The sequence below is a fragment of the Geospiza fortis genome, unplaced genomic scaffold (genome assembly GCF_000277835.1).
Source record: "Geospiza fortis unplaced genomic scaffold, GeoFor_1.0 scaffold447, whole genome shotgun sequence".
NCBI lineage: Eukaryota > Metazoa > Chordata > Aves > Passeriformes > Thraupidae > Geospiza > Geospiza fortis.
Genome location: NW_005054467.1, coordinates 530,129 through 542,399, shown reverse-complemented (window position 1 = coordinate 542,399; position 12,271 = coordinate 530,129). Strand labels below are relative to the sequence as shown.

The following is a 12,271-nucleotide window of genomic DNA, read 5'->3' as shown; positions in this document are numbered from 1 at the left end:
GACTTATAGTCCCCCACCTACAAACTGCTATGCAGATTTACTTTATGAGATCACATTTTGTGAAGATACTGATGCCGTTGTACTCAGTGACACTGGAGAAGCTTTGCCTGTGCAGATCTGGAATAAAAGAATGAGAACTGTTTTTGTTTTGTTCTCTGCTGAAATGTGGCTTGGCTTCCTGTTGTAGGGTTTTATAGTTTTAAAATAACTGACACAGGTTGTAATGAGGAAAGGAGAATGGCTTGTGCTTCTCAGTCTGCAGGATGTGTAAGTATATATGGATTTCTGGCAAGCCTGTTACTGTTATTTTAAGTTCGTGGCTAGTAAAGACAATTTCCAGTTCCAGATGGCATTCTTTGGCATGCACACTGCTCTTCAGGAATTCGTCAACATGCTTGTGGTAGCTGTGGGTGATCTTCATCACTTCCTTACTTCAGCTGCAGACTGTTGCAGAGAACATTAGGAGTTGAGGTATTTTGGAGATTTATTTGCAAGACTTTATGTTTACCAGTCTGGATCCTTGTGTAAAAATGTCCTGGACATTGTGTTTGTATTTGCTTGGTCTGCTGACTTCATTGTGTTGAGAACTGTATGCATAGCTTAGTTCTTCAGGCACTTTCACTGGAAAATTTTGCATGCCTCTTGTGAAATGTAGCCCAGAGGTTCTTCACTTGTGGCTTTTTGTTACCAGCCCACAAAGTCATGACTGTAGTTCTTTTTATTAGGCCAGTAGTTGTAATAAAGTTCTGTTGGTCCTTGAGTAATATTTTCTGGTTTGAAAAGCTTGATGTTGACTTTTTTAAAACTGAAGCTAATTACTGTACACCTAAAACTTCATCATTCTATTGAGGAAGTGCCATTACAGAATACTGTAATTTTTGAACAAGTGCCAAAACAACTCTCCACCTTTATACTTGGTTTTGTGAATAAATGAGTATATGAAAGCATCAGGACATAAATTTTATTTCCTATGCTAATTCCCATCTGTAGTGGAGGAGTACTGATTTCTTGGTTGCTGTTTTATCACAGTCTACTTCATTAGAGATGCAGTTTTCCAAGTAGGAGTAATGCTGCAAAACAGGTGTTTATGTAGAAAAAATCAATTTCTTCCATTACCTTAGCAAGGATTTTCATTCTAGCTCAGGGTTTGTTTTGTTTTGTTTTTTCTTTTTTAACTTGGAAGAAGGATGGCAAGACCAGTCTTTTTGTGCATAGATGCATATAACCAGTTCAAAAATATATTGCAAGTTGAAGACTTGGCCACTCCAAATGGCAACTGTAGTGTTGATCTTGATTAAAACTCTGGGGCAGCATCAAGCACTACTGCATTTCTCTGTTTTTCTGAGAATTCTGGTCATAAAACCCTGAAACTATTCCAGCTGGATGTATGCAGTACTAAAGAATAAAATTAGTCTCTTTGATTGAAAAATTCTCCTAAGAATCTTGACATTGAAATGGTTTGTGGATGCACATTTATTCTCTACTTCTTGACTTGTGGGTCTTGGTTTTCTTGAAGCAGCAGCACAGCCTGAATGTTGAGCATGTTGTCCTATCAGATGCTGACCTTCACCAGCAGCCAGTTCACCATGCCACTGTTTTTTTTCATGCCATTGGTTTTTAGAATTATTAGCTGCCAGCAGATGTAAGATGCTGGCTTTCTTGCTTTTGTGAACATTAGGTACTGCAGTACAACTATGGGTACTCAGTGCAGTCTGTTTTATGTTCTCCCATTGCAACTTAATGAGCTTGCACAGAACTATAGCAAGAGAGAACTTGTGAGTATGTCTGGAGATCTGTTACTGTGATGTGGCAATGGCAACCAAGGAAGAGAAGGACCATGCCATGAAAAGATAGTTCCCTTTCGTGTATAATAAGAGCCATGCAGACTGAAATGTAATAGTTTTTTATTACTTGAAACAAGTAAAATGATTTTTTGAGAAATAATAATTTTTTGTACATTCAGTTAATAATGGCATTGTGGATTAATAACACTGCTCTTGAAATCAGAGAAACAGTTTATATCTGAAAATGTACATACAAGCCTGAGGTTTTTAAAGGATGGAGGTCTTAATTTTACCTGTTATATGTTTCCAAAGTTAAATAAGGTAATAGCATTTAAACTTATTTTTGAAGAAGTATTTATTTATTCTAAATTTGTCCGTAAGCTTTCAAAAGTTTTAATTGGTTTGTTAAAATGCCTTTATTGAAATCAGGTGTAATTTACTTGGCATCATTATATGATCAATGGATACAGGTGTCTTGGGATTTAGTGGTGTAGAGATACAATCATTAAACAGAGAAGGAATACTTAATTTCAGGGGCCTATCTGCATTGCAAAAGCCCTTGTCTGGCTACTTTTTCCTTCCACAAAACCAGTTTTTATACAAGATCTCAGAGCCTCAGCTTAGGTGTTGAGGTACATTTAGTGATCTTTCTCTCTAGAGAACTGTTGACATTCTTGATGATAATTTGGTGAAATCCAAGTATCATCTTTTTAAAAATAAAAGTGCTGTTACGTGTACATAAGAGTTAAAATGGACTGTGTTTCTGGAAACATTATTGCTAACCCTCATTAAGAGGTGCTTGACTTTCGTTAAGACATTTAATACATGTTCATGTGTTTGGAAGATTTGCTAATTATTTAAAAGATGAAGGTGACATTTCCCTGACATTTCATATGTAGCTTGAAAAATTAGCCTTCTGAAAGTCTTAATTAAAACAGAAAACAGAGCAGACAACTTAACTGTACATTCTGTTATGATAGATAGGGATTTAAAAAAGAAAGTGAAGGGTCAATCATATTGTAGTATTCATAATTCTTTTTTAAAAATTAATCTATTTACACAGAGTGTTTGCTGATAGCCGAACCTTTCCTAGGTAAAATCTGCCAAAGATTTTTCAGGTTTTTGTCTCCAAATATTTCACCAGTCTCTTGCTTAATACTTTTTCTTGCTGCTGTTTTCCTGGAAAAAAAATTTAAATTACTTTCTAGCCACTGTTGTAACTTCAAAATCTGATATATAAGAAACGAAACACATAAAAGCAATCAAAAGAGAAAAAAACTTTATTGTGAATGAAAACAAATGTTTTTGATAGTAAGTTAAATAAATTCCTGAACTTTTTACAAATTGGACGTATTATTTCTAACAGCCTTTTAAAAACTTTTAATATTGACATTGTATTGTGTTACTACATTCCTGTAGACCAGCCTGTAGTAATACTGGCTGATTTCACATAAACCATTAATGATTTCTGATTTACCACTCAAAATAAGGTCTAAATGTTCCTGAAGATGTGAGGTCACTAGAAGTGATCAAAAAGCATGCCAGAAATTTTCAGGAAAAGAAGAAAGAAGAGAGCAGAAAACATAACATCGCTGTATTAATTGATGTGCACCTGCTTTCCAAATGCCATAGAACTGCAGAATAATTTAATTTGGAAAAGATCTCAGGGGGTTCATCTGGTCCTGCTTCTTGCTCAGAGCAGAGCCATCTTTAATGTTATACCAGGCTCCAAAGTGCCTTATGCATGTTGAGGTTCTAGCAGCTCCAGTGATGGAAGTCCCTCTGGGAAACCTGTTTCAGTGTTTGATCCCTGTACTCATGGTGAGGTTTTTGTTTTTTTTCAGTATCTTAACTGGTGTTTTTCTTAATGCAAATTGTCCTTTTGCTATGTACCACAGAAGAGTTTGGCTTTGTGTAACCGATTATATTTTCACCTCCCTTAATTAGAAAACTGATGTAGGAGAATTCAGAAAGACAAAATGATAATGCTCATATACGTGGAGGAGCTTCTGTGAATTAGTGAATAAGTAGATTGGGCTTTACAGACTTGAGAAGTGCAATGAAGGGGATTGTGATAAAGATGTGTTGGGTGTGGGGATACATGGGGGAAGTGAATAAGGAATAATGAATTTTCTCTGTCTTTGCAGAAGCAAGAAGTAGGGCTCATCAAATAACCACATTAGTCAAATGATTCAAAACAAGCACAGAAACATGTTCTTCAAAAATGTGTAATTAACTTGTGCAACTGGTTGCTACAGTAAGGCATTGTAATAAGTTACATAGATTCAGAAAACAACTAAAAAATATTGAAGGAAAATCCTTCCATGACTGTTGGATGTAGAAACATCAGATCTTAATCAGTAAGGCTTATCTTATACTACAGGTGCTTGGAGGACAAAGACATGCTCTGAAGAATTGTCATTCTCCTTTTCTTACAGGTTATAACTCCACTGGCATAGTCTAGGATATGCTTTTGGTCTGAGAAATTATAACAATTATCAAATTTCGCACTAGTAAGTCTTGTTTTTCAGGCTGCCCCCTGCAATGCAGGATAGATAACATTAATTTGCATCCAGTGCAGTGTTTTATAATATTTATACATCAATTATGCATAATTTCTGCTGCTTTGGAAGGTGTTTAAAGCAGAAAATGCTACCTTATCATAAAGTGATTTTTGAATACCTATGTTGTTTAATTGGTTTCACTGTGTACAACGTATTTTTAATTAGCTTTGAATATTTAAATTTTTAATAAGTGTATTATACCTACATGGCTCTGCACAGTTCTAGATATCTACTATAGTAAACTAAGAAAATGCATATTATAATTCTTGGGAAGGGGCTCCAAAGAGATGATCTGCTCAACTCAAGCAATCAGCTTATATCCAACTAGCAACTGGTTGCATGTGTGAGTGCCATGTTAATAATTAAAATACTCTGTGTTTTTTGTAAAGATGGCATGATTCTTTGTCTGGTTTTCTACATGTGGTCTTTCTGAGATACTTAGTTCTGTCATGAGCAGGACCAAAAAAAAAAAAAAACCTAAAAAGCCAGAGAAGAGTGTTTTGAGGAACAAGATTAGTCTTATTTCTGAAACCAAGTCACAGGCTTTACGGGTATTGGCCATGTTCTGCTGTATGCTCAAATTTTAATATGTTGGCATTTACATCTCTTTCAGTAAGTGCAAACAGCTGTAAAACAGACACACAAAGTTTTTTGTGGGTAGTATATCCACTGATCAATTGGCAGGCCATAGTTAATGTCACAGTATAAATTTGTGACATGCTTTTGGGGCCACTCCTTAATAACGTCTAATGTCCACTTTTGAAGTGACTAATGCAGATGATCATTTTCAGAAAGTTATTTTCTCTGTTTTGAAGAGTTTCTGCTAGTAAATCACAAAACTTCATTCTCACTCTATACTTCTGTAGACTTCAAAAAAACCCAAAAATATTCCTTGTTCTGCCCATTGTCTAAATTTAAAGCCTTGAGATGAATGTTGTTCTGCACTTTCTTCATCAGGGAATGTGTTTCTTCAAACAAGAAAGGAAGCTAGCATTCACTTTACAAAAACTGTATGAATTAATCTGGCAGATGCTGTCTGTATGCCTGTTTCATCTGTATGTTCATTGAACATCGTTTGCAGTAGCTGTTGGAATTTCCCTGTCTAAATTTATCTTAGAGCCCTTGTATTCTACTGAATTTTCATCAAAATACCTGAGGACCAGTTCCCTAGCCAAATTACAGAAACAGTGATATCATTCTCATCTTTTAGATATCACTGATTAATTTCTTCTAATTGAAATCCCTTTTCTTCTGAGAGCATTTTCTCTTTGACTTGTAGAGTCATCATCACATTTCCTCTAAGTTTTCTGTGAAGGTTCTGTGATTTAATTTGCAAGCCCACATTCAACTTCTGTATCCATGTGGACAGTTCACATCTGACTCGTGAGGCATTTTTTTTCTTTGAATGGAATAATATTAGAGTATGGGCTTATTTATATCACTGTACATGTATGGCTGACTAATTTTTTAGGCATATTCAATATATGCTACATTGTCCTTTGTCTCTTGCTGATAATTTTCCCCTTTTGATTGGTAGTGTTACTATTTGCCTGTCCCTCAGAAGCATTAATTCTGTTTTATCTTTTTCTTAGATCTCTCTCTAGCCTCTTACTTCATTGCTTTTCTAAAAAGAGTATAGACTATTTTTCTTTTATAGTAACATCTAAAATACAGCCCTAGTCCTGGATTTATACAGCTAAAAAACTCTTCTGGGCTTTTACATCACACAGTTCAATTTAAGCAAAACCTTTTTTCCCTGTTGCTTTTTCTTGCCTATGTTCATTGAAAATACTGATGTGACAATGACTCATCTGGTCTGCCTTTTTGATTGTGTCACTCTGCTGGGTATATTGTTTTATTTCTCATACACTGTTAAGATTTGCAGTGATTGCGCTCAGTGACAAGACTGTGTGCTTGGCAAATGAGACACTTGTCCACGGGAACATATCAGTTAAAGGGCATGACCATGGAAGATAAATTGTAGTGAAAAATCCACTAAACCATGCAGGATCTCACACTGCACAAGATCCCCCAAAGAGAACATAGGAAACACAGAAGCCCAGATTCTGGGCGTATATAAAGATGCAGTTGAGGAAATCCTCAAGTAAAATAGCAGGTGCTTCACTCATGGTTTTCAACTGACCTGAATCCTGCTCTTGTTTTTTGGTTCTTATGCTTAATTTCTTCTTTCTGTCACTTGTGAGAAGAGAAAGAATGGAAGAGTGTCAGAATGGTTGTCTTCTGTTGTGACATCTCTTGAAAAAAGCTGAAGTAATTTTTTCCCCTCTTAAGAAGGAAAGAAAACTGAACAGCCTTGCATCCTTCCATTCTGACACTCCACAGGAGCTGCCCCACCATGCTTCAGTGATACCAGTGAGGTTATAGCCTTGAAAGTGTGAGCGCATCTCCAGTTCTTCCTGTTTACTCCCCTGCTATCTGTGGCTGTGTAGAGGCATTTCAGTGGGCTCCCAGCAAGGCTGACTTTGTGTCTGGGGTGGCTGAAATTCCCTGGTGTTCTTTCAGGTGTTCTCCTGCTGACCTGCCTGCCTACCCCAGGCTGTGGGCATCTCAGTGGTGTGAGTGGATGGCATCTCATCCCACAGCTTGTCATTGATAAACCTGATGATATCCCCCGCCTCGGTTGTGTCTAGTTTATGGTATAGTTAATATCAATTTGTTCTGGAGAGTCGTTAGAAACATGGCTAGTCCTAAAAAGGGAAATAACAGTCATGCATTTTTCATAATTTTTATTATGTGTTCCCATGACACAGGTGTGTTTAAACACACTTAAAAGAAATGGGTTAAAATGTTTTCTAATGACAGCTTGTATTTGCATACATACCTAACTTTTTAATGGTAGAGTACAATTTTTTCTGTAGTAATTCAGTTATTACATAAATTATTATGCTCTACAGGTTAGTTTGCTTTCTAGTGAAATTGGTGTTGTATAAAATAAAGTGAGAAATCATGCTACCATTTTCTTGTTTTTCTGAAACTAATTAGTTTGAACTGAAATGAAACTGAATCAGCTAATATGCTTTAGTGGCTGTGTTCTGTATGCTAGTAGGTGTAATACTCCATAATGCTCTCTATAGCATCCCTGAAGCAGAATTCCTAATACCTTTCCAGCGTCTAGATCAGGTTAATTAGTCTGATAGTCACATCTCTTATAACTTTGCAACTTTTGTCATGACTTCATATTTGGCATGTTTGTTCTGTTTGGTGACATGATGTCTGTTGGAATGAGCACTGTGTGGAATTGTAATGAACTTTCTGAGTGAATAGTGCCTCTGCTCTCTACTAGGTCCCTTCAGAAATTTTAAATTACCTAATACCCTGAAATAATCCTTTCAACTACTAAATCCTTTGTTGAATTGAGAGTGTCTTGACTAAGAGGTTCAAAATTTGATGTGGCTGGGGAGAGATCACTGAAAGACAGCTGTGATGTGTATTTGCTTTTATTTTGTAAATCAAACTTAAAATAACATCCTGATTTAACTAGTAAGATAGTACACACACATGTACATAAATACATTTAAAAATAAGTAGATGGGATGTTCTGGGTTGCAGTTTTACACTAGTTCAGAAAAAAAAATACTTAATGTGCATTAAAAAATCCCTTTATACTGATTTATATAATATTCTGAGTGAAAAACAGGTTTCCTGCAAGATCAAATAGTTCCTTCTAAGGCACACTGCAGCTGGGCAATGGCAGAAAAAGTCAGAAGACCACTGTTGTAGCTCTTTAGCTTTATCTAGGTTGCCCTAAAAATACTTGGAATGGAATAAATAAACTCGGTACTGGCTACAGTTGTGTTTTGTCATATGTTTGGTTTTGCCTGCTGTGCAAATTCTGAATCTTCATTGCTGTAAGATATAGACTAGTTTCAATATGTCAGGGGAAAGAACTGTAGAAATGCTAAATACTGTTTATAAATGTGCTACAGTTGGAACAGGAAATGTGCTACATTTTGAACAAAGCCAAAGTTTATCCCTTAAATCCACATTTCAATACTCTATTTAATGCAGCAGTTTGTCTTTGTATGTCATTCAGTGGCGCTTATCAAAGTTGTCCCAGGGCTTGAGCCTGATATTTTGAGTCAAAAAAGCTCCCTGTTGTTAATATATTTTTGTTAATGAGAAATTGGTGAATGTAGAACCTTACTTGTAGTTTGATGTTGTTGCTAGATAAGCAGGCTGTTAGTGTCCACTAGAAAGGGAGCTCTTGAGTTCTGGAAGTGGAGTTTGTACATCTTTTGGTAACTTATTTTCTCCTGTTATGTAAGAAATATACATATAATTGGTGTTAAATCTCATGGCTCACTTCTGAGGAGATGTGTGGAGTAGATCATTCCACAACCAGCATGCAAGCTAATGCAGACTTTGTGTCTTAATTATTAATGAGGTTTTTTGGTTTTGTTTGGGTTTTTTTTTGCTATTGGGTTTTTCTGTGGTTTTTTCTTTTTGGTTGGTTTGTTGATTTTTTTTAGGGTATTTTTGGTTTTTCTTTTTTTTTGGTGTAAGCAGTTTAATTCAGCAGCATCATAAGAATAAAAATCAGGTTTCAGCACAGAGCTGTTTTACTAAAATTAAATTACTTAGTATATGACAATTTTGAGTCTGATAAAATGTATAAAAAGGTTATTGATGGGTAAGTGGGCACCCTGTTAATGAGTATTTCTGTGACAGATGCGCTCCCTATCAGAGTTCTCACAATTTGGCTGGTTTTTGCACTCTTTTATTCAATAGCGTACAAATTAAGGCAAATTGCAGACTTCTGCTAAAAAATAAATAGCATTATTTTGCTAAGAGAGCGCTTAACTTGTATCTTGTAAAATAAACTCTATTTGGAAATAATTTTCAAAGGCTGCTAAATCTGGTGTGCAGATTTGTTGCTTATTTGGAAATCTTGGAATAAACTGAAGCTGCATTTCTTACATTGTGAGATCTTTGGTTTCTACTCTCAAAGGTGTACATTGGAAACTTGGAAGCAATTTTTCTTTGTAACACTGGCAAACAGTTGTAGTCTGTCTTCATTATCAGTTTTTTACAGTTTTGAGTTAACCTAAAGCTAATTAGAATGAGGTTATTAATGTGTGATTTTTCTGCTTCAAGTTTATTTACTTTGTGAGTACTCATTGAAGTATCTTTGCTGATTCTGAAGGTGATTTACAAGTAATAAACCATATTAAAAATACTTTTTTAAAAGGTTGTTATTAGTTTGAGAGTTGATAGTAAGAGATGAAGAAAAATACAGTCTTTGGACTAAGTCAGCTTTTGAGACCTTGGAATTTATATTGACTTCTGCTGAACTAGAGATGCTTAAAGGCTGTTTCAGTGTTCCAGTCAGAACCCTCTTCTTGCAGAATTTTAAATTTGGGCAGTGGCTTGTCAGAAGTGACAGTGGCACTTTCGGTTTCCAATAATGCCAGAAGAGAAATAGCTCCTATTACCTGCACGAGTGGGTGCTAATATTTACAGGTAGTCTGTTGTTAGAGAAGGACCTGTTAATAAAGGGAAAAAAACCTAAAAATCTATTAAGTAAGGATAATGCACATATGTAGGGTTTTTTACTATGTGGGGGTTTTTATTACATATTTTCAAATCATTGTCCCTTTAAAATTTCAGGTATTTCAGGAGAACTGAGACTTATGTCTCTTGTTTTTGGAGTATAAAAGAATTTCAGTTTTCTTTATAGTTCAAATATTTGCACAGAATATTTTAGTGAATATGGAATTTGTAAGTGGTTAAATTGATCTCTGCTTAATCCTGCTGATTTTGACTCTTCCTGGCTTGTATCAATAGCCGTTCAGCCCCTATCTTTTATTTAAGTGAAATTCAGGATTCTATATTGTCCATTCTCCAATAAATTAATGATCTCATGGATTTGCTTTTTTTCACTAAAGATTATGGCCTTTCTCCTAGGACAAGAAGGATAAAGTGTCAAGGTTTGACACTATACGTCATTCCATAGCTGGAATTATAAGGTCTCCAAAATCCATGTTGGGTTCATCATCGGTAAGTAGTACCAATACTGTAGCGCTGTGATATAGTCTGTTGTTTTTTCAGCTTAAATAAGATTTCTTTTTCCTTGAAACATCATACATTTTCATCTGAATGGACAAAAATTACATTAAAACACTGTTTTGACTGATCAACATACAGGATAATATCATGGTATAATGGCATGTCAGAACAACTTGCCACACTTCAGGAGAATCACAGTTGTGATTGTTTGTATGTTCTTTGCAGCTCCCAGAGTGGTGCTATATCATTCAGAGTATTCTTCCCAATGAGGCTGATTTTCTTGAAGTGCACTGTATGATAATAATCTGTATTAGGTTAGATGGCCGTACACGTTTTACCAATTTTGACCATTGTTGCAGTAATTGTATTACCCATATTTTTTTATAAAAAGCTCCGATGTTTAAGCATATTGTTACTATTGCTACTACTGCTGGTGCTATATAAGTTACTTGAAGTAATCTTGCTTAAAACCCCACTAAAAATGGTTGTTGAGTATCTCTGAGATACAGTTTGCTTTTGTTAAAATTCTGTAATTGCTGGACAAACGTCCTTGTTTGTTTTACTTTTGTATTTCCTTCTGTTTGTTTCATATGGAAGCTTGCAAGATTAGTTAGAATCCTTGAGACTCTGCTTGTGGATCCATCAGATCATACTTGAAAACTTGAAAACCTTCTGCCTTTTTCTTGAACATGTGATCACCATAACCCTCCCAACTTAAAAAAAAACCCACAACTCAAAAACCAAACAAAAGGGAAAAAAAACCCTGGAAGAAAGTTGAGTGAAGTTTTAAAAATTGTTTAAAATTGCCTTTTAATTGTGATCTTGTCACCTAAAATACAAGCTCAAAGTAGCATTCTTGAGAAAACTTCAGAAGCAATGGGTTTTCTACTTTGTGCTGCAGGATTGCATCCAAGGACCCATTAAAGGGCACAGCAAACCATATTTAAGCTAGATAGTATTCAGAAGGGGTGGAAGAGATAACAATTACATATGTGTGAATATACATGTTGTGTACAGAGGACAACTGTACATAGTGATGAAGGAATGGAAAAATAAATATAATCATGAGATAAAATTAGGGTAGAAAGGCTTTTCCTCTGAAAAACATGGAAGTTGCATGGCACTTGAAAAGTAATAGGAAAAACCTTGCTAAAATATTAAAATATCCTTGATGTTAAACCAAATCTCCACATTATTATGATCTTCATTTTATTAAAGTTCTAGTTGTGGTAAAAACACAGCATTTAATATTAAAAACTGATTAAAATGTGTATTTCTGTGAACTCTGTTCTTTATGTAGGTGAGACAGTGTTCATCTCTGTTTCTATGTATTACAAAACTTATGACTTCAAAATAAACCAAAACGCTTTCACAAACCACAGAAAAAACTTACCTGAAACTGCTTCAGAGAAAAATTGGAAGAGAAAAAAAATCTTGAGATAAAAAAAACCTTGAAAAAAAAATCTTGAACTAAAATGCTTAGATTAAATCAGGGAAAGTCAATGTCAAAATGTCAATTGGCTTAAAGTGTCATTTTAAGTAGTCTATATGCCACACTCTGATTTCATTCCATGGAAGCTGATGTAAATCTGGCTGTAGATACGTGATAGATAGGATTGGTGAAACCTTGGAAAATATTTGGAAGAAGTAAGATTGGTGTTGGTTCATTTGAGTCAGAAAGTAAAATCTAGTAACAAGTGCAGTCTTAATTACCTGTTTCTTAAATGACACTTAAATTACTTCAGTTACAATATATAAATTTCAGCTAATTTTTACTTTTGCTTTGTATTTTGTTTAGTGTTTTTTTGTGTGTTAGAAAAGCTCACCATATGTATACAGCTCAAATTTGCTTCACGAATTAGTACTTAGCTAATAAATGTGGTCAGCTATTTCCTG

The 12,271-nt window shown here is 35.1% G+C and overlaps 1 protein-coding gene across 1 annotated transcript in view; it reads left to right on the top strand.

Annotated features, from left to right (window-relative positions):
* FER (FER tyrosine kinase) overlaps positions 1-12,271 on the top strand; it is a 143,816-nt gene that overhangs the window by 52,856 nt on the left and 78,689 nt on the right. Inside the window, exon 10 of the mRNA XM_005428029.2 lies at positions 10,274-10,366. Coding sequence (XP_005428086.1) covers positions 10,274-10,366 — 93 coding nt within the window. The remainder of the gene's footprint in view (positions 1-10,273; positions 10,367-12,271) is intronic.